The sequence below is a fragment of the Sinohyriopsis cumingii genome, chromosome 18, assembly GCF_028554795.1.
Source record: "Sinohyriopsis cumingii isolate HCF-2022 chromosome 18, ASM2855479v2, whole genome shotgun sequence".
Taxonomy (NCBI): domain Eukaryota; kingdom Metazoa; phylum Mollusca; class Bivalvia; order Unionida; family Unionidae; genus Sinohyriopsis; species Sinohyriopsis cumingii.
In genome coordinates this window covers 24322884-24342029 of record NC_142978.1, presented here as the reverse complement: position 1 = coordinate 24342029, position 19146 = coordinate 24322884, and the positions used below count along the sequence as shown (strand labels likewise).

The following is a 19146-nucleotide window of genomic DNA, read 5'->3' as shown; positions in this document are numbered from 1 at the left end:
CAACAGAAATTTCGCGCATAGAGGAGCATTAAACTCAGTCATGTACTTAACTCGTATATGGTGAAAATGTTCGGAGTGTCTCCTCTACGGTGGTATTAGTTAAGAGTGACTGAACATGTCGATTCCAATAGAACATTAGGGCCGAATTTGCGAGTGTGTATATTTGAACAATGCGAGCTACCTCTAAGCTACGCGCGCGCAGCTGCTCAGACATCCCCGCACAGCTGAATTCTTGATCAAAATTACCAAATATTCAATCCAACATTAATGCTAAAAGCACCGTAATGCTTGCACAATGCAGCGCGCATAGCGCGCACATCTACCATTCAATTAGAGGGAACGTTGGACACCAGGTGTTAAAAAAGGGAGTGGGTGCTTTCAATATTGTTCATTTTTACTGTCCGAAACAAGTGCCTGTGCTTTTAAACCTTTATACTTACACCAGATAGTTGTTGACCTTAAATCACCTACATACAGTCTAACTTGCAATTTATTACTTTCTGACTGATTACATCCCACAACTAAAACTGGCAATGTACGGACATGGGCGCCTGCAGGTTGTTATTGTAGTCTGTGTGTGTGTTTGAGGATTTTTTGCGGGGGATGGGGGGGGGGGGGTCAGTCACGGCCAGGAGAGTTAGTATAGTAAGCAGTCTGAAACAAAGGCTAATATTTACTAAGCGTTATATATCTATCTATCTATCTATCTATCTATATAAAATAATGTCCAGGTGAGTCACGTGACTCCCGTTGACTTGTGCTGCGGGCGCTCATGTGTACAATAATAATTCGAAAGCCGTCGAGCAAATTTTTACATTGAGAGAGGCGCCATGGGACTCAATTTGAGAAATTGTCTTATTATTGTACAGTTAAATTTAGTTCAATTTATTGGTATAACATTTTTCTTTGACCTTATTAGATGTTTAGGTTTTATTATAATGCAAATACCAAGGGTAATGTTATAGGATACGTGTGTGTGTGTGTGTGTTTGTGTGTGTGTGTGTATTTTTAGCGTAGTTTTAACAATTTGAATCATCGTTACGATGTCTGCCGTGTGGCAGTTTATATGACACACGGTACAAATGATATGGAAAAATGGGAACGAGCCTGGAAATTGGTGAACATAAATAGAGTATATATGGGTTTTTTGGATGACCTGGATTGGTTAATAATGTAAGTTTATATACGTTTTAGGAACGATAATCTTTTGAGCGCTTATCCTAGTTGTAAGTGAAAAAATAGAGACATTGTTTTATTGATGGAATTTCAGTCCTTTAACAGTCTTGAGTTTGGAACACTCATTACTAAAATTTGCTCCTGACTCTTTGGTGCGGAATTGAAAGCACATTTTTCAAACACATGCAAGTCCAGAAAATGTCGCGGCTCATATCCTTTTCTCTAGACAGAAGGTGACATCCAGGTTTCATCTATACTGATAAATATAGGTTTGATCATGAGCACTCAAAATTTTTAAGTTATTTATTTTTTTAATATAACGGTGTTTACCTAGGTTTACTATGGGAAATGAATTAGTACCGCGAGTCCTACAGTGATGTCTTCACTGGGGCATGATGCCGCAGACATTGTATCGTCATGACTCACCCAGTCACATTATCCTAACACCAGGCCGACCAGTCCGAATACTAACTTCTTCATGCTGAGCGCCAAGAGAGGCAGCAGCTATTACTATTTTTATATGTCTTTGGTATGACTCGGCCGGAGTTCGAACCAGATTTACACTGCAAAATAATTAAAATTTGCACATGAGCACGTTTATAAAAAATTTGTTCGAGACTGTCTAGAACTACTAGCAAGGCCGTAGAGAGCGATGGCAGGCCCTCGGGTAAAAAAGAACCGAGCATATCCTTGTTTTTGTCGGCCCTGACTGCAAGGTAACACAAATGTGTGCATGTACACATTTGAGCAAATTGTGTACAGGTACTCAATTCTCTTTGAGTTAAAATTGGTCGATACAACTAAAAGTAATTAGCATTCCTTTCACTATAATAAATTAGAAAGAACAAAGGTGATCTCTGCATAGGAATTAATATAGTAGTTTATAGAAATTTTATAGAAGACGAAGAGTCCAATACTCCAAACGGACTTGGATGATACTTGTTTTTCATGCAAGTTAATTGAATCGCGGATATTGCAATAAGAAGTATCATCATCTTAAGTATGCAACATACAAAGAAAACATAGTAAGAAACGAAATGACCTATATGCATGCATATCAATGCAAAGGAAATGAAAAACATACTTAAGAAAAAAATGTCTTCATATTTAGAAAGCGATATATACATATATACACCATGAAGGCGAAGGATACGGAGTAGTCCAAATATAAATATACGCGTGGTTGTGGTTACAATGAAGGAAAAAAAAATAGGGTAGGTAGGTCGGTACAAACTGATTATGCTCCCCATCCCCAAAAAACTATACACTGTTCAAACCGGTTTAGTCGTAGATAATACAACGGCTCGGCGACTGTTTGGGGGAGGTGTGTTCCGATATATATATATATATATATATATATATATATATATATATATATATATATATATATATATGGGCAGTGGGAAGGGTAGTGTGTCATCTCGCTTCAACATTCGCCATCACACGCCTACCTTTGGGCTATATAGGTAAACTGGGGTCCTTTGTGGGGAAAATGCAAAAGGTTAAATAAAAATGAATCACCTCATACAATACCAAGGAACATTTACATCCATAAAAATGAATAACCTCATACAATACGACGAGGTACATTTACACACATGCCTTCCTCCCAACAATCTGTTTTTCTCTTTTAAATTTATTGAGATCGACTAGCTCTGGGTAATTATTACATATAAGTTCGTTGTCAGTAATTACAATGATAACAGTAAAAAAAATTGCATTATGTTTGCGTGGTAGTTCAGTAAACAGTTGCTCTGACATTAAGGGAATTTATCAAACCCACACTCATCGTTGAAAGACTTGGTAATAAATGCTCGAGGCGACGTTTAAAACCTCGTGATCTTATCTGACCGCTGATAACATACCATCATGTCATACGAAATTATTCTCGGAAAGTCCATTAGGATACCCAGCCCCTTCCCGACGTGAGAGGGGACTTCTCTTCTCCCTGTCAGAAATCGTGAAAACCATTTCATTTGTTTATCTATCCACATATAGAATGCAGAAAAGAAAGAAGAAAATAATGTCGGTATTTTCTCTCTAGAGTCTGTGTGTTGTGTGTTATATATAGCCTTCGAGATATTTAATAATGAGGGGTGGGGATGGGGGTGGGGTAATGCATTTCGAGTGATATTTGTCTGTCTTGAACACCATTCATCGCTGTCATCATCCGTACAGAAACAGACTTTAGGATACTGTTGTAGTGCGTTGCTCGAGCCGTACGTGCAGCGTGAACAGCTTCCATGTACATTAACTTGTCTCGCTAACCTTTCATTTTCAGTCTAGCATGTGCCGTCAGTAGACTGATTCGGATTTCCAGGTATCTCAAGCGTTATATGAATATGCTGTGTTAACCACCACTACCACCGTTTTATACATCATTCTGAATGTTTTAGTGCCTTTAAGCACAGGAGTCTGACGTTTTATCAATAAAATACTGCGTAATCTCTGACAACATGAAATCACCTTATCGGTAATATAAGTGTTCATTTATATTACCGATAAGGTGATTTCATGTTGTCAGAGATTTCGCCGTACGTTATTGATAAAACGTCAGACTCCAGTGCTTTAAGTTAATTCCACTGCATGTCTTATTTTTCAAATGTAAAAATTATTTTAGTGTCAATTTTCACAGAGTGATTGCAATAAATGGTTGTCGGTGACTATAGTATACAAAATCACACAGGTCATGTATGTGCATTTACTCATTTTAAATTAAATATCAGTTGTTCTTTTAAAATTTAACACGAAGTTTCTGTAACCCAAGTATATTCAATCCTGATTATTGAATGTTCTGCACCTTAACTGTCATCAAGAAACTTTCAGACAAATATAATACCGCTCCGGTGGCCTAGTGGTTGGATCGTCCGCCTCGGATTCGGGAAGTCGCGGGTTCGAACTCCGGCTGAGTAATACCAAAGAGTTCCAAAAAAAATGGTACTAACAGTTGCCTTTCTTGGCGCTCAGCATTAAGATGTTAGTGTTATGACTGGTCAAGATAATGTTCAAGATAATGTGAGTCGGTGGGACATCATGCTACATGTCTGCGGCATGATGTTCCAGTGCTAGACATCACTATCAAATAAACTGCAGGTGGTAACCACCCTTCAATGTCCCCCCCCCCCCCCAAACCTACTGCTTTTCTAGAAAGGTAATTCGTTGTTTGTGGACAAAACATTTTCCCTATACCATGCCTCACCGCCTAAATACTTAAATGGCATAACATTTTCCTTGCGGGCAGATAGCGTACTATAAACCGCCCATTGGTTTCAACGCAAGCAGACGACACACAACTCGACAGACGACAAGTCGATTTATCCGATGGCGCTAACAAAAGCTCAGTGTAGAGAAATCTTTGAGAAATTCGCTGGATCTGATGGTTTGCTTACACCACATGAGCTGAAAAATGCCATCAAGAGCTTGGACGGGGTATCCAAGCTGAGCAACAACGATTTGGACAAAATTGTAGTGGTAAGACTCTCTCTCTCTCTCTCTCTCTCTCTCTGCAAATGGTTTGTCCAGAATATTGATATTTTCTATATTTGTGCAATACGTTCATTTGATTTTATTCGCGACATAAGTAATACAGTATACAAAAATAAGCTTTTGCAGATGCAGATCGCCAGTAGAAGGTTGTGAGTCATAATTGTGCCTGAAACCGCTCATTTTCTGTCTGCCTAGTGGAGTGAATGGCCTTTCGAGCCATACACATTTAGTAAAGGATAATGATGGAATTTGTACGCCATAAAAAAGCTATTATCTTACCACTGTGTTAATATGTAAGCACTTGCCTATTTTCAGTTGATTTGCTAATTCACAGACTTCGAAATTATTTTGATACGTGTACGATTTTGGTTTGGTCTGTCTCACTTTTTGTTTTTGTTCAGATATTCTGACATGTTACTATTATTACAGCGATTGATTTAAAGGCATCTGGTGTATCCCAGATAATGCGTGCACTGCAGGTTAAGCTTGGTTGAAAAGTTTATTCGTAAACCTTTTACCGAATCTCTTGGAGCGTATAACCCCAAATAGAATGAAACGATATATATATATATATATATATATATATATATATATATATATATATATATATATATATATATAGCACAATCTGGCATGTTCAGTATTGAAGGCTAGTATCGTGCTGATGCTTCAGCCATGGACGCCCGCAGCAGAGGTCAATGGGGATCACGTGACTCCTTTGGAAATTATATATATATATATATATATATATATATATATATATATATATATATATATTGCGACAGGTTTAATCATGCAAATGAAGCTGAAAATATGTCACAAGATTCTGCTCAAAACGGTTAGTAAATATTAGCTTTACTTTCAGAGTGCTTACTATACTAACTCTCCCGGCCGTGACTGACTGCCTCCCCCCACCCCAAAGCAAAAATCCTGCGGGCTACATGACGTCAGCACAACTGATTATAAACTGATGATACTTTTGATACATAACATTAAGCTTAATTTTTTCTGTGAGTCGATGTGTCGTACGTGGTTTGCAGTGTGCAGATGTTGGCATAAGAATGCTGGTAGAGTTTGTGTCCAAAACGTTAAAGATATTTCGAATGCTACTGCTAACGGCCAAACGTTTATTTACAGTAAACCATGCATGATCATTCTTGCATGTTCAGTTACTAACTTGTATTACAAATACCTAAAATAAATCATTTGAACGCGAAAATCTGGCATGCGAACAGCACGTGTAATAGTCCGATGAATCGCCACACTCCTGTCTATATTCGTTGATATTGATGGACGATATTTTGGTCTGATGTCATCTGTTTATTAAAATGTGCAATTTTGCTGCCTGCATATCTTTCCGGAACACACCTGCGTACACTTTAAACAGATACGGGTATTTGCTAATAACCTTATCTAGCGCTAAGTTTAAATGGCTACATGACATAGGTTTGTGCTGTTCCGCGAGAATTTACAGCACCAAACATAGGATTTGATCCGGAAATGTTATGTACCTATACATCTAGCCAAAATAACCCTTTAGCCGACGGTAGCTCAAAAGCCGCGAGAAATACCGGCAAGTGTAAAAAATGTACACCAGTTTGTGCAGAAGAGACTGTTTGCAGATTTTTGCAGGTTTTATTGGATAGGCGATAGCAGCCTCTAAACTGCCAGACAATATCATACAGGCGTGAGACTGATTTATCGGGTTGCTTGTGTAATATAGTGATGGTGATTGCGAGGCAAACTTGGTATCGCGATACAGAAAAGATTTGCGATAGCACAGAAAGAAATATTAGCAAAGAGCCATTCTCTTCAAATCTACCTGTAAAGACCAGTTCCTTCTGAACAGGTGGTTGTGTCTTCATGTTGTCCCGATGAAACACACCTGGTATACATTTCCTTGCCATGATGTACCAACTAAAGTGTAAAAAGTGCTGTTGCCACCAACAAAAACAAAATCTACATAGCTGATGGTAGACCCGTGCCTGGACAAGTGGCGAGGCGAAACATAAGCTTATGGAAAATTCCGATCTTTTTATATCCGAAATTCCGTAGATTGGCCTTTAGCAATTTATGTTTGGGGCGAGTTTTAACCACGCCTTTTAACAAATCTTTGGCATCATGCCAAGCTCTTTTCCCTTGAACACGCTGAAGCAGTTGACGGGTATCAATCCTGCGACCCTTGGATTACGAGTTCGACTCGCTGCCAACTGAGTTACGGATGTTTCCGCCTTTAGTAAACAGGTGTCTATTTAAATTGTGAACAGATTACGTTGGCGAGGATTAGGAATGTCATACTTTTGCTGATACTGGTTCAGTTCTTGGCGATATACGAGAACATTACTAATACGTTCCTTTATGGTTGATTTGTACAACTTCAGGCAATGCAAGAACACTATAGCACTATCTGAATAGTGGCTTAAAATATACATTCGATCCGTCTGATCTTGATGCGAAGTCGCGAGCAACGAGATTAAACAAATACAGCACATTTTGTTTGTGCTTTTGGAAGCCAGTCATTGCTTTGTAATCCTGGGCAAAATTCCCTTCAAGTTCGCATTCAGACGTGAAAAACCATTTCTTCTAGACGTCAGACTGCTGCGGGTGAATTATATTCATACTTTGAAGAATCACTTTATGGAAGCAATTCTCGTCTAAAAGCAGTATGAATGACATTAAAATATACCACCTTACTTGTCATTCTGATAAATGTTTCAATACACAACATTCACGTGACAAGCTAGTTCCCTACATGTTAAAGACATAGCTGCCGTACAAGTATGTTCTCGCCGCGGATGAATGGAATGCAGGTAAAACCAGGTCATGTGAACGATACCTGGTAAACATCTTTACTTTTTATGTACCGATTCTGTTCATTATATTATAATATCTGGTAAGCATCTTTACTTTTTATGTACCGATTCTGTTCATTATATTATATATCTGGACTGCGTGACTTCGAACGAGTGCAACGAAACTGTACCTTGTAATTCTAACAGATAACAAGTTTCCAGACGCATTATAGTAATTGCTAATAGGTAAAAATATTTCACAAACTGCCACTAGACCATGCGATTAACGTTTTGATTGTTACTAAAGCTTAATTCGAAATTAAAACCTTAAATATTGCTTTGGACGACAAAACTTGCCGTATAGCCTAGAGGGGTTAAAAATAATGAAACACTGTAATTTTGCGTGTTGTCGCTTACATATACTACTAAACCTTTTGCCTAGCAAAACAAGGAACGACAGGTGTTTCTTTTCCTCGAAAATGCTGCACAATTGCCCTTGCGATGTTCGCTCTGTGTGTGTGTGTGTGTGTGTGTGTGTTTAATATCGGTAGGACATCGGTATGTATTCTTTCATAGGGGGTAAAAAATTAGATTTGGCACACTATCACAGATTAAAGTTACTGAATATCTCCCAAATTAAGGATTGTATAAAAGTCACGTGGTGATTCGGTGAAATCCAAGGGAAGATGACATAATGGCAGGTTTACATAAAGAATAAACGGACATCAAAACCTTCTCTTGCACGAGGTAACAGTAGTATAGGGGCGAGTGTACAAAGTTGAGAATTCGTGTAATACGAGTGTGTATCTTTTATGGACTATAACGTGATATTCCCTTCTAAAAAGGTTTATTCCACGGAGCTCTTTTTGTTGAGCTATGTTTCTTGATCATGTCCCATTAACCACAACTCACGTTCAGATAAGACTGAAAACCGTTTTCACATACTGACGTATTTGGTACAGTGGATGGTTACGACCAGTGGAGTTGATGAGACGATCCATTGCTCGTCGACCGTCTGTTAGAACAATTTCTCGCTACTCCTCCCAGACCACAGAGAGGAGTACTATTACTGTGGGTCTAATACCGTTTTTCAGCACACGATAGTTTATACATGGCTAGTATAACTGGTTGGGGAAGAACCACCGATGCACGGGAAGCACTGGCAAGCTTTCTCACATAGACACATTGGCTTAGCCCGAGATTCGAACCAACTTGGACAAAGATGAGATAGTAGGGATTCGTAAAGGCACACGCTTTAGACCCCTCGGCTACCCCGGGGCCTCCACTAGGAGTATTGCCATGATTCTTTAGACAAAACATCTCAAGGTCTAGTTGGTCCCAAACAAGAATCGTATCTGTTGGAGATCCAATATGGCCGCCATGCCATCTTAAACGGATGGTCATATCGGCATTCTTTTTTGTTTTGTCTAGCTGTTTCTTAATGGAAGAGACGCCTAAATGGAAGAGATGCCTATCTGACATGTACCAAGGCCTCTAAGAAGGTCAACTTGAAAATCGTTATTGCAATTCCTCCTTAACAGGTGGTTGTGTCGACATGGGGATTTCACTGAAAGTCTTAATTATGTCTGTATAGTTGGTCGTAAATAAAAAGTGTGTAGATCTGACGTCCAGCATGACCTCAGTAATCGTCATCGTGATGACATGCCTTAGATACACATGAACGGCAAGACGTATCGGTATGTGTATTTCACTAAACGACTTGTGCTGTCTGGTTGGTCATAAATGAAAATGGTGCGGATTTGATATTAAAGTATAGACACTGGCGGAAATTTTGAAAATCGTTACCTGGTCTGATTTAATGGTCGCATCGACCCGATGTTTTTTTACTAAAAGACTTCTAATGATGTCTAGTTGGTCATAAATGAAAATGGTGACAATCGGATCTATAGTGTGGCCACCAATGCAGTCATTGTATTGTGTTCTCGCTCCGATTCCAAAATGGATAGTCGTAGAGACGTAGCTTTTTCAAAGGCTTTTTCTGATGCATGGTTGGTTCCAAATAGAAATGGTGCGGACCAGACATCTAAGATGGCTGCCATAGTCGTCCTGAAAATTGTTATTGTTGTTTCTGATAACAGATGTTCCTGTCGAGACGCAGTTTTCACTTGTATCTAGTTGGTCCTGAATGAAAACGGTACTTTAAGAACTCCGATTTAAATTGTAAATTTAATCGCTACTCATGAAGGTATGGTTACATCGATGTGGTCTTGTGATCAAAACATTTCTCATCATGTGTTGCTTTTATAAAAGGAAAGCGATGCCAATGTGATATTCCAGAACGTGAAGAGAAACAAAACGTGTCTTGTCAAACCTGTAGAATAGCTGTCTTAACTTACACACCCATCCTGAAAATCTTTATATGACTAGTTCTCAATGGATGGTCGTTTTAACATGGATTTTCACGAAACACCACGTCACTGGGTCTAGTGGCCATCTCGAAAATCCATGTATCCTACATACGAACAGATCCAGACATCGTTTAGTATCATTGGTGATGGTACTGGGGTGGGGGGTAGATGGGGGCATAAACAAGTAGGCGACGGTGTCTTTGGGATGGACCCGTTGGGTCTCCAGAAGCTCCTGCATTTTTTTTAGTGTTACAAGAGCTTAATTGTAATTGTGCAACTTGAAACTTGCTTTAGGAAACGTTCTGGGTATTTCACTATCAATTCTAGAGTTGGAGTTGTTAGAGGGGTGGGTGCTGGGCTCTGTCGCATTTCCTCCCGAGTGGAAGGTCTATTAAATAGTTTTCAGCCAAAGATTTGCCATGACTTACTATGACTATGACGTCTAGTTGGTTTTATATGAAAATGATGTTCACTTGATGCCCATTAAGGCGCCACAGCGGCCATCATGAAAATGATACTAACGCTACTGCTCTTGAATGGACGGACATATCGACATTGGACTTTCACCAAAATGACTTCTTGTCTAGTCTAGGCGGACTTACTTGAAAATGGTACCAACCGGATGTCGAATTTGGTTGCCATCATCGCCAACTTGGAATTTTGTTATCTCTACTCCTAGCGAGCAAAACGTAGCATTACCTTGCTTTCACCAGATCTCTTACGACGTCTATTTAGTCATAAATGAAAACGGTGCCACCTGCAGTGTAACTACATCAGCTGCCATTTTGAACATCTTTTTATCGCCAATCTGCCTGAAAGTATAGCCTATCAACATGGGATTTTTCTGAACGAATTCTTATGTCTAGTTGGTTCTAAATGAAAATGGTTCTGCTCCAGAGATCTTTTGTGGCTGCCACAGTGCCATCTTGAAAATCTTATCACTACTTGCTGATCATCACCAAGGAGTTTTTACGAAAGGACTTTTTTTTAGATGTTGGTTGGTAGTAAGTGAAAATGGTCCGATATTGCTTCCCAAAACTATTTGGGTATAGATGAAAATCGATAAATAAATACCCACCCAATTCAATCTGTTCGTTGCTCTTTTATATTGTCCTTGTATCGTAAAAAGTGAGTGTGTACGTCAGCATGTTAAATAAACGCGAAAGAAACTGTTTAAAACCAAATGTCGATGATGGTTTCGGTAGTCAGCAGGTAAAAAGGATAAAAATAACCAAAGCTTACTTTATGTTGATGCTTGGAAATTCTGCTGAGCGCCAATGCTTTCGAGAGACCCTTGTTTATTAGATTAACCCTTCTCGATCTGTCCTAAATAAATTATAGTATTTACGATAAAAAATATTGTCCCCGGCCTTTTGGAAGAAAAACGGCGAACATGGGATCGGATCTGCATATGTCAGACCGTCTGTCCATACGTCTGCCCACTCTGTAAAATTAAAGCTGTTTGTGGTTAAGGATTGATTTACAACTGAATCGTACAAAGATAAAATTATAAAAACAACAATAATAAGTTACTATTATTATTATTATTATTATTATTATATTCTCATATGTCTTTGCATAGAGACATAAACAGTCTGTTCGATTTCCATAACATCATTTCACAAGAACTATTTAAAAGACTGCACACAAGTTATCACTTAAAGATGAAAACAACAGTAAGGTTAACTGAATGCTGTATCATTATGTTTGTCTGAAAACAATATGGTTGATGGCTCGAAGCCTAGTGGATAAATGACATCATGCAGAATTTATAGCTTGCTAAACAACCCTATAAAGTAAACTGACAAAGACTTGTTGAACATGTCAAGCAAACGTGGTACAAGTTGGCTTTTGATCCAGTTATTTGTATTACAGAAACTTTTAAATATATCAGTATATATGGAAAGCACATGTTCATCATTTTTATTAACATTTCAGTAGCTTTTTATTCCAAATGTTAAGTTCTGTTTAAAGAAGTTTGCTTCAGGGATGTCTCTTGAGTTGATAGACTGTACTATTTAAGTGATGTTTACCAGCCATGTGATAAATATAATTATTTGAATGCAAACTTGTTAAACTAACATCAAGATTCTTTACATTATGGTCAAGTGTTGGCAAATTACATAACTTGCCTAACATAACAGATGATACAATGCAATAACAACAGTTTGGTAAATTTTTGTATATTTGTGTACAAGTGTAAAGTTTTCATTAGTTTGCATGTTTCTTTCTTCGCCTTCTGGAATATTTTTATTTTATTTCTGTACTTATTTTTAATTGTATTTATTGTGAAAGTTTACACATCCCAGGTTAAAGTCTTGTTTTGAATAAATTTTGAGTGTGTAACTTTAAAATTAGATAAATACAATGGAGGTGTAATGTGATTTGTTTTTCTCTTAGGAATGTTTCCAAGGAATGGACATGGATGGTGACCAGAAAATAACCTTGGATGAGTTTATTACTGACATGACAAAACCAGCCAGAGCGTAAGATATGATTTATATACCTCAAGACAGTGTGAAATTTGCATGGTCTTTTCCATTCAAGGGATGAACCATTCAATGCCACCTCGTTACGGTTATGTTCTATGGACATTTGATGTGATTTAACCATTTACATAGTCACATCAATTAAAATCCACATATCAGGAAATTTGCTCAGCTGTAATTCATACAAAAGCATCCAGTTGATTTGATTTGAAGTTTAAATAATCATAAATTTGCTCAGCTGTAATTCATACAAACACATCGAATTGATTTGATTTGAAGTTTAATTAATCAGAAATTTGCTCAGCTGTAATTCATACAAAAGCATCCAGTTGATTTGATTTGAAGTTTAAATAATCATAAATTTGCTCAGCTGTAATTCATACAAACACATCGAATTGATATGATTTGAAGTTTAATTAATCATAAATTTGCTCAGCTGTAATTCATACAAAAGCATCTGATTGATTTGAAGTTAAATCTTAAATTTTCTCAGCTGTAATTCATACAAAAGCATGAAATTGATTTGATTTGAACTTTAATTAATAAATCAGGAATCCAAGCTGGAGCTAAATGTTTGGTTGAAATCTCCAGCACATAGTTAGTATACTTTATGTATAGTGTGTGTAGATCAATACTTTTGATATGACATGTTGTCATCATTTTATGATTCTGATTGGTCCAAATACATAAATGCCAACCATTATGCTTTTGGCATAATCATTATGCTTATTTTCAGCAAATTACATTTTCCATGAGACTTCATATGGATTACGCATTTATTTACTAATTAAAATAAAACAAATAGCAAACAATATAAAGTTTTTGTCATTTTATTATCTCTTTAATTCCACTATTATAAATCTGAGAATAGTCTTAAAGAGGTAACTGCTGCATAAGAATAGCGTTTGAGCACTATTCTTATTTACTATTTACAGCAACTGTATGTGACCCATTTTTCCAAGAAAATGATGGGTTTTCTTCCAAAGTGAACTTTACCTAATAGAATCATTTTATTGATAAGCTAATTAGTTATCAAACCAGTCTATATCTTTTAAAGAAAATGGCACCTGGGTGTTAAGTGAAATGCTTTACAGTGTGAGTTGTGGATGTTATATGACATAAAATGTTAGACTTAAGTTGAAGTGAGTACTGAATATAAATTTTTCCGTATATATTGTTTGTATTCTAGTTCTAATCCATATGGATTTTGCCCATTGTGACAAGAATTTTTACAGGCTGCAGAACCAGGATAAAGTCACACTGGTCATGTGGGCATTCAACATTGATTATTTTAGTAATGGGTGTCATTTTTTAAAATTCGATTCTACATACCTTTAAGTGGAAAGTATTCACTTCATTTGGATTTACATACATCCATATTACATTGGAATGTCATTATTTAAATGATTGTGACTCAACATGCTAATTTTTGGACCCAAGTTTAGTACATGGTCACCATTGTAAAAGTTCATAGCGATAGATGATTTTCACCTGGAAGTTTGTTGGTGACCATTAAGGTGAAGAGCATTAAATAATCAGGATTGAATCAACTTTGGTTAAAGAAAATTAGGGTTAAATTTTTAAAGAACAATTTATTTTTAATTTAAAATGAGTAAATGTACATACATGACCCATGTGACTTGTTTTATAGCTGTAAAAATGTATCTTTTTGATATGTACTATCATTCTGGCAATTAATATATAGATTACACTTTTTACACCCAAATTACATTTTCTCTTGCTTGTAATAGCAATGATTACACTTTTACTTCGGGGCGGGGGTGGGGGGTGGCAACTTGACATGTGTGCAAATATGCCCAGGAAATTCTTGCACAATATTCTCTTTACTGATTTGTTGTGATCATGGGGAAATTTTTCTTAAGCCATCTGGAAATTTGTTTTTACTACTACTATCAACATATTCGTGGCCATTTTTTAAAATCTATTCCAAAACGAAAATTGTGGAAAAAAGGTCACCTCTTTGTGAATATGGTCAATTTACCCCACAGTGGCTTGGTACACCCTATATAGCCTAACATACATTCAAAATTTGCATTAAACCCCAAGGAAGAACAACAAAAACAAATAAAACAGAGGAGTATTGGTCAGTTGATAGCAGGTATTGGAGTGGGCAGTATACCTGTAATTTGGAATACACCCTATATAGAAGAGTGGTTTAAATATTAATGTATTGTAGCAAACAAACTCACCTCTGTTTACAGAAGAAGAATGTGGGCATAAATCGGTCTCCAAACTGATAGAGCAATGTCCAGTCATATATGGTAAAATAGCTAAAATTCACATTTTTCTTACTATGATGCAGTTCTGACTTGAAAAAAATATTTGTCTTCGATTACTGTAGTCTACTGTTCCAAATGAAATATGGAAATATTTGTTCTAGAAAAACGTCCAATCAGTTAATAATTACAGCCAAATGAATTCAAATTCAAATCTCTTCAATTCACAGTAATACTTATACATCTAGCACAGTGTCTGCATCCAGTAATGCTCCTGAGTAATATCCTAGAACTGGAATGATGTCACGTCCAATACTTTTCTGTGGTAAATGTTTGTGGTGGAATACACTTTTTGGTGGAAACATAACAACCAGATACAGATTCATATATATGACACTTCCTCTATTAAGTGTTAAAAAATATACTTCTGAATGTTATTCGTTATAAAATTGTTCAATAGTTCTACAGTTCTCATCTAGGGCTATTTCATCATGCACAAGAAATTAATGGTGCAGTGTCCGAGTCCAAAAAATGCCGAACATTGTGCCATTCCTTCTCTTTCTTTCCACTCTAAGTAAAAACTAGGGTGAAGAGAATCCCAAATGGGTAATGATTTAATATTGAATTTATGAAATGAGCTTAATAATGTCCAGCTTTTGTGAGTCAAGGCTGGTCAGAGCTAGATATTATTCAACTCATAAATTCAGTATTAAAGCATTGCCAGTTTGAGATCCTCTATGTATTGAAGCAGAAGGGGTGGGGGTAATATGTTGACATTAATGCATGCAATCAGAACTTCACTTTTTGGGCCTGTGTAGGTAAAATGACCAGTTCAAAGGTGATTTTATTTCCTGAATAACCCCTAAGTGTTCAGATCCTGCAATATGTATGCCTGGTCTAAAAGCTTGCAAGCAAGAATACAGCCCCCCCCCCCCTTTTCATGGCAACATATATGTATTCCTTCTTTTTAATTAAAGCTCTTTGGATATTTGCCCTTACATATTGATAATGATGCATACATTTTCTACTGACTTGTTTGAATACAACACATAGCTAAAGGTATTCTTTGAGCAGGGTGATCTAATGCCAATATAATTTTCTGACCACTTCTAATTAACCAAGTCATGCTGTACAATGACATCCTATTTCATGCTTTTTTATTGAAATTGGTTTAAATGGTTTTAACTAGTGTCCAGTTTACTAGTTTGCTGACTGTCAGCTTGGCAAATATGCTGCAAAGATTCCCATCTTTAAACCATGAAATTTCAATTCAATTTGACACTAACTGATTGTGCCATATGATCATAGGGCACCATTATTCCCATGAAACCTTTAAGTAACAAACAGAAATATTATGATGCAGCCTAAATTTATATTCTGTTAGATGAATAAACAGATAAATTTGTTTCATATTAACGACTAGTTATTAAAAAATGCTTTTGTAAATTAAGAAAAAGAGCAACTACAGCAACCACTGCCGTTTAAAATGGCAACTTCTCTACAAAGCATGAACAGAATGATACAAATAATAATACAGTTATTTTAATCAGCTTCAAAAGGACAATGTTAAAATGAAATACAAAAAAACTGATGTTTAGGGAGGTGAGGCTAGAATAAAAGTGTGTTCAAAATGCCACAAAATACTTGTTTTGCAATGAAAAATCCCCCAATTTTATTTTTGGAAGACTACCTGACAACTGTTGCAGCTATTCTTGCAGGATTTAGTAGAAAATAATAATTAAAAAAATTGACCAAACACTTTTTTCTTTTTATTAATCTAATATTACCAGATTAATATGATAAAAAATAATGCTATTGTTTTACTTCTGTTTTGTATGCACTATCACATGAGGTATGCCCTATCACATGAGGTAGGTAAGTAGGCAGGTGCTTTCACAATGTCTGCTGCATAATATTGGCTATACAGTGCCAATTCTAAGTACAAATTTCAAAATTTAAAATGATGAAAAGATAATATGTAATGAAAAAAATGTTGCCAAAAATATTTGCTTGGAAAAGGGATCAAGGTCACAGTAATCAGAATTTATTTTTTGCATGATAATGTTTACAATAGCAATGGAAGACTAGTTGAAGTAGAGGGGAGTACACTCTTGTTTATAGATAGAATTGGTATCCATAATAATTAAATTAATAAAATACATTTATCTTTTGCAGAAAGAAATTGGAAGAGACTTTTAAGCAGTGGGATAAAGATGGCAGCGGTTATCTTTCCAGGGCTGAGTTGAAGGCTGCCATTATGGAAACGATGGATGAAGAAACAGCTGATGAAATATGTGACCAAATTAATGATGATCAGATTACGCTGGATGAATTCATGGCATTATGCAATTGAAAACATGTTATTCCAGCTATATATGCTTTTAGATATTCGTATCATTACACTCTCCTGTATACATCTTGAGTTAATGTTAATGCGTTGTGAACATAATCTCTTTCTTAGTTTTGTAACAAGTATACGTAGCTGGACTTCCTGATCTTGGAATACACCATTGTTTATTTTCCTGATCTTGGAATACACCATTGTTTATTTTCCTTCTGATTTTTGGGAGTAAAATGCATGATTTAGCTCCAAGAGAAATGAGAAACTGGCATTAACAGAAGTATCACTGATTCCATTGATGGACAGTTGCTTTGGGATTGCAACAATATTACCATCAAAAGGCATTATAAATACCGGTGTAATTTTGTATGAAGATGTGTAAGACCTGCTGCCATTTGGTTCGAGGCATCAAAAGTGCAAGTTTTTTAATCTGATTTCTTAATGATTCTGCATTTGGTCATATAGAATATCTTTCCCTTGTGCAAATGCTAACATACAGAAGGTAGAGTATGTGGCTACACAGCGCTTATATTGGTATTAATGATAAAACAGGTTTAGGAAAATGGAGAAACCCTCCTTACATGGAGTGAGATACTGGTGTTTTCACCCAAAAAGTTGTTTGACAATTAATTTTTCTTGTTGTGCAATGGACACAACTGTTTGATGTGATTTCTAATTTATTTTTGATCGTTTACTAGTATTACAACTTTGTATGCAGCTGACTTTGCTTGTTGTTTCGACTCTTATTGTAAATAACAATTGGGAGATTCATGATTGAATATTGTACTTACTCCTGCCATACCATTTGTTACTTAAGGGGCCATAACTACTTCACCAACTTGTGCCTTGCCTTCTGATTATTAAGGGGCCATAACTTCTTTGCAGCTGTGAATAGTGGCTATCAGAAAAGACATTTCATTATCATCCAGAAAAGTATCACATGGATTTCATTTATGTTGTGTTACATCCCTTCCTCTTATTTTTTTATAGTTTATGTGAAGATATTTTATGATGAACAACCAAGGAAAGTGTTTGAGAAGAAAAACCCAACCGAAATTCAGTGAGCAAAATGTATAATTCTGACATGCATTTTTACTGTAACTACACATGTAAACTGTTTGATAATGCCTTAATGTAGTAGACTTTTCTCATTTAAGGAAATTTCAGAAATTTCAGTACAAGTCTCCAGAAGATGTAAAAACCCATTGAAAAAAAATGCAATGTATTTGTTAAATTCTATGCAATTGTGACTGTAGTATTATTTGGATTACTAGTGTTTTGATATCGATTCATATATATATATATATATATATATATATATATATATATATATATATATATATATATATATATATATACATACATACATTTTTCCATTTCATTTTATAAAAATTGTGGTACACTTAATTTCATTGATGTATGATTTTTTGGGATAAAAGTTTATTGTTTATTTTAAAATAGCTGAACTAGAGGGAAGTACGGGTTTAAAACAAATGACAATCATCACACATTTTTGTAAATGTCAGCCATTTAGTAGATAAAGCACTAGGAATGTTTTTCACATATGAAAGGAATATTAAATTAGTTTCTCCCATCACAATTTAAAATTAACATGTTATTCTTACAAGAACATTTACACTGGATGAATGATTAAATATCTTGCATGAAAATATACTTTGATCTAAAAGCAGCATCTATTTTCTGTCATACAAGGATACTCCTGACATCTGAATAAAAGTCCTTTGAAGTACTATTTGTCTATTTTTTGTTTGTTTCCTTTACTGCTGTATGACTCTCAGACCTGGGACTAGCAGTCTGTAGAGAGCAATGGTCGCTCATTTGGTAGAACATCAGACTTGTAATTCTAGGGTTACAAATTTGAATTCATCCATGCAAGCCTAGATCAGATGCCCCTTGTGATTTTGTGTGCTGGTAATTATGTAGCTTCAATTTGTCTTTCTCTCTAAAACAACATGCTTGTTGCAGTTTTGTTGAATCACTACATATATTTTCTTCCAAAATTTCAAAATGATAACAAGGAATAAGTGCAAATGAACCAAGATATACACTTCTTCTCCAAATATCATATTGTGACATGGATATGTTAGGTCATGGTTTCAAACACTGTGCTAAGAAGTAAAGTTTTCAAAATAGAACAGCATATAAATCCCATTGTACACTCATGACAATGGTGATAAGTTGGTTTCATTGAATTGGCAAGACTGTCACATTTTGTGAATGTTAATAACATTGATA

General features: G+C 36.0%; 1 protein-coding gene and 1 long non-coding RNA gene across 2 annotated transcripts in view; both read left to right on the top strand.

Annotated features, from left to right (window-relative positions):
- LOC149776235 (uncharacterized) overlaps positions 1–4431 on the top strand; it is a 29091-nt gene extending 24660 nt beyond the window's left edge. The window contains exon 3 of the long non-coding RNA XR_016416262.1: positions 4418–4431. This is a non-coding gene — a long non-coding RNA (uncharacterized LOC149776235). The remainder of the gene's footprint in view (positions 1–4417) is intronic.
- Positions 4418–18641, top strand: LOC149776234 (uncharacterized). The gene is made up of 3 exons (XM_089942632.1): positions 4418–4647; positions 12224–12309; positions 16725–18641. The coding sequence occupies exons 1-3, from the start codon at positions 4498–4500 to the stop codon at positions 16900–16902; spliced, it is 414 nt and encodes a 137-aa protein (XP_089798758.1). The 5' UTR covers positions 4418–4497; the 3' UTR covers positions 16903–18641.
- The last annotated feature ends 505 nt before the right edge of the window (positions 18642–19146 follow it).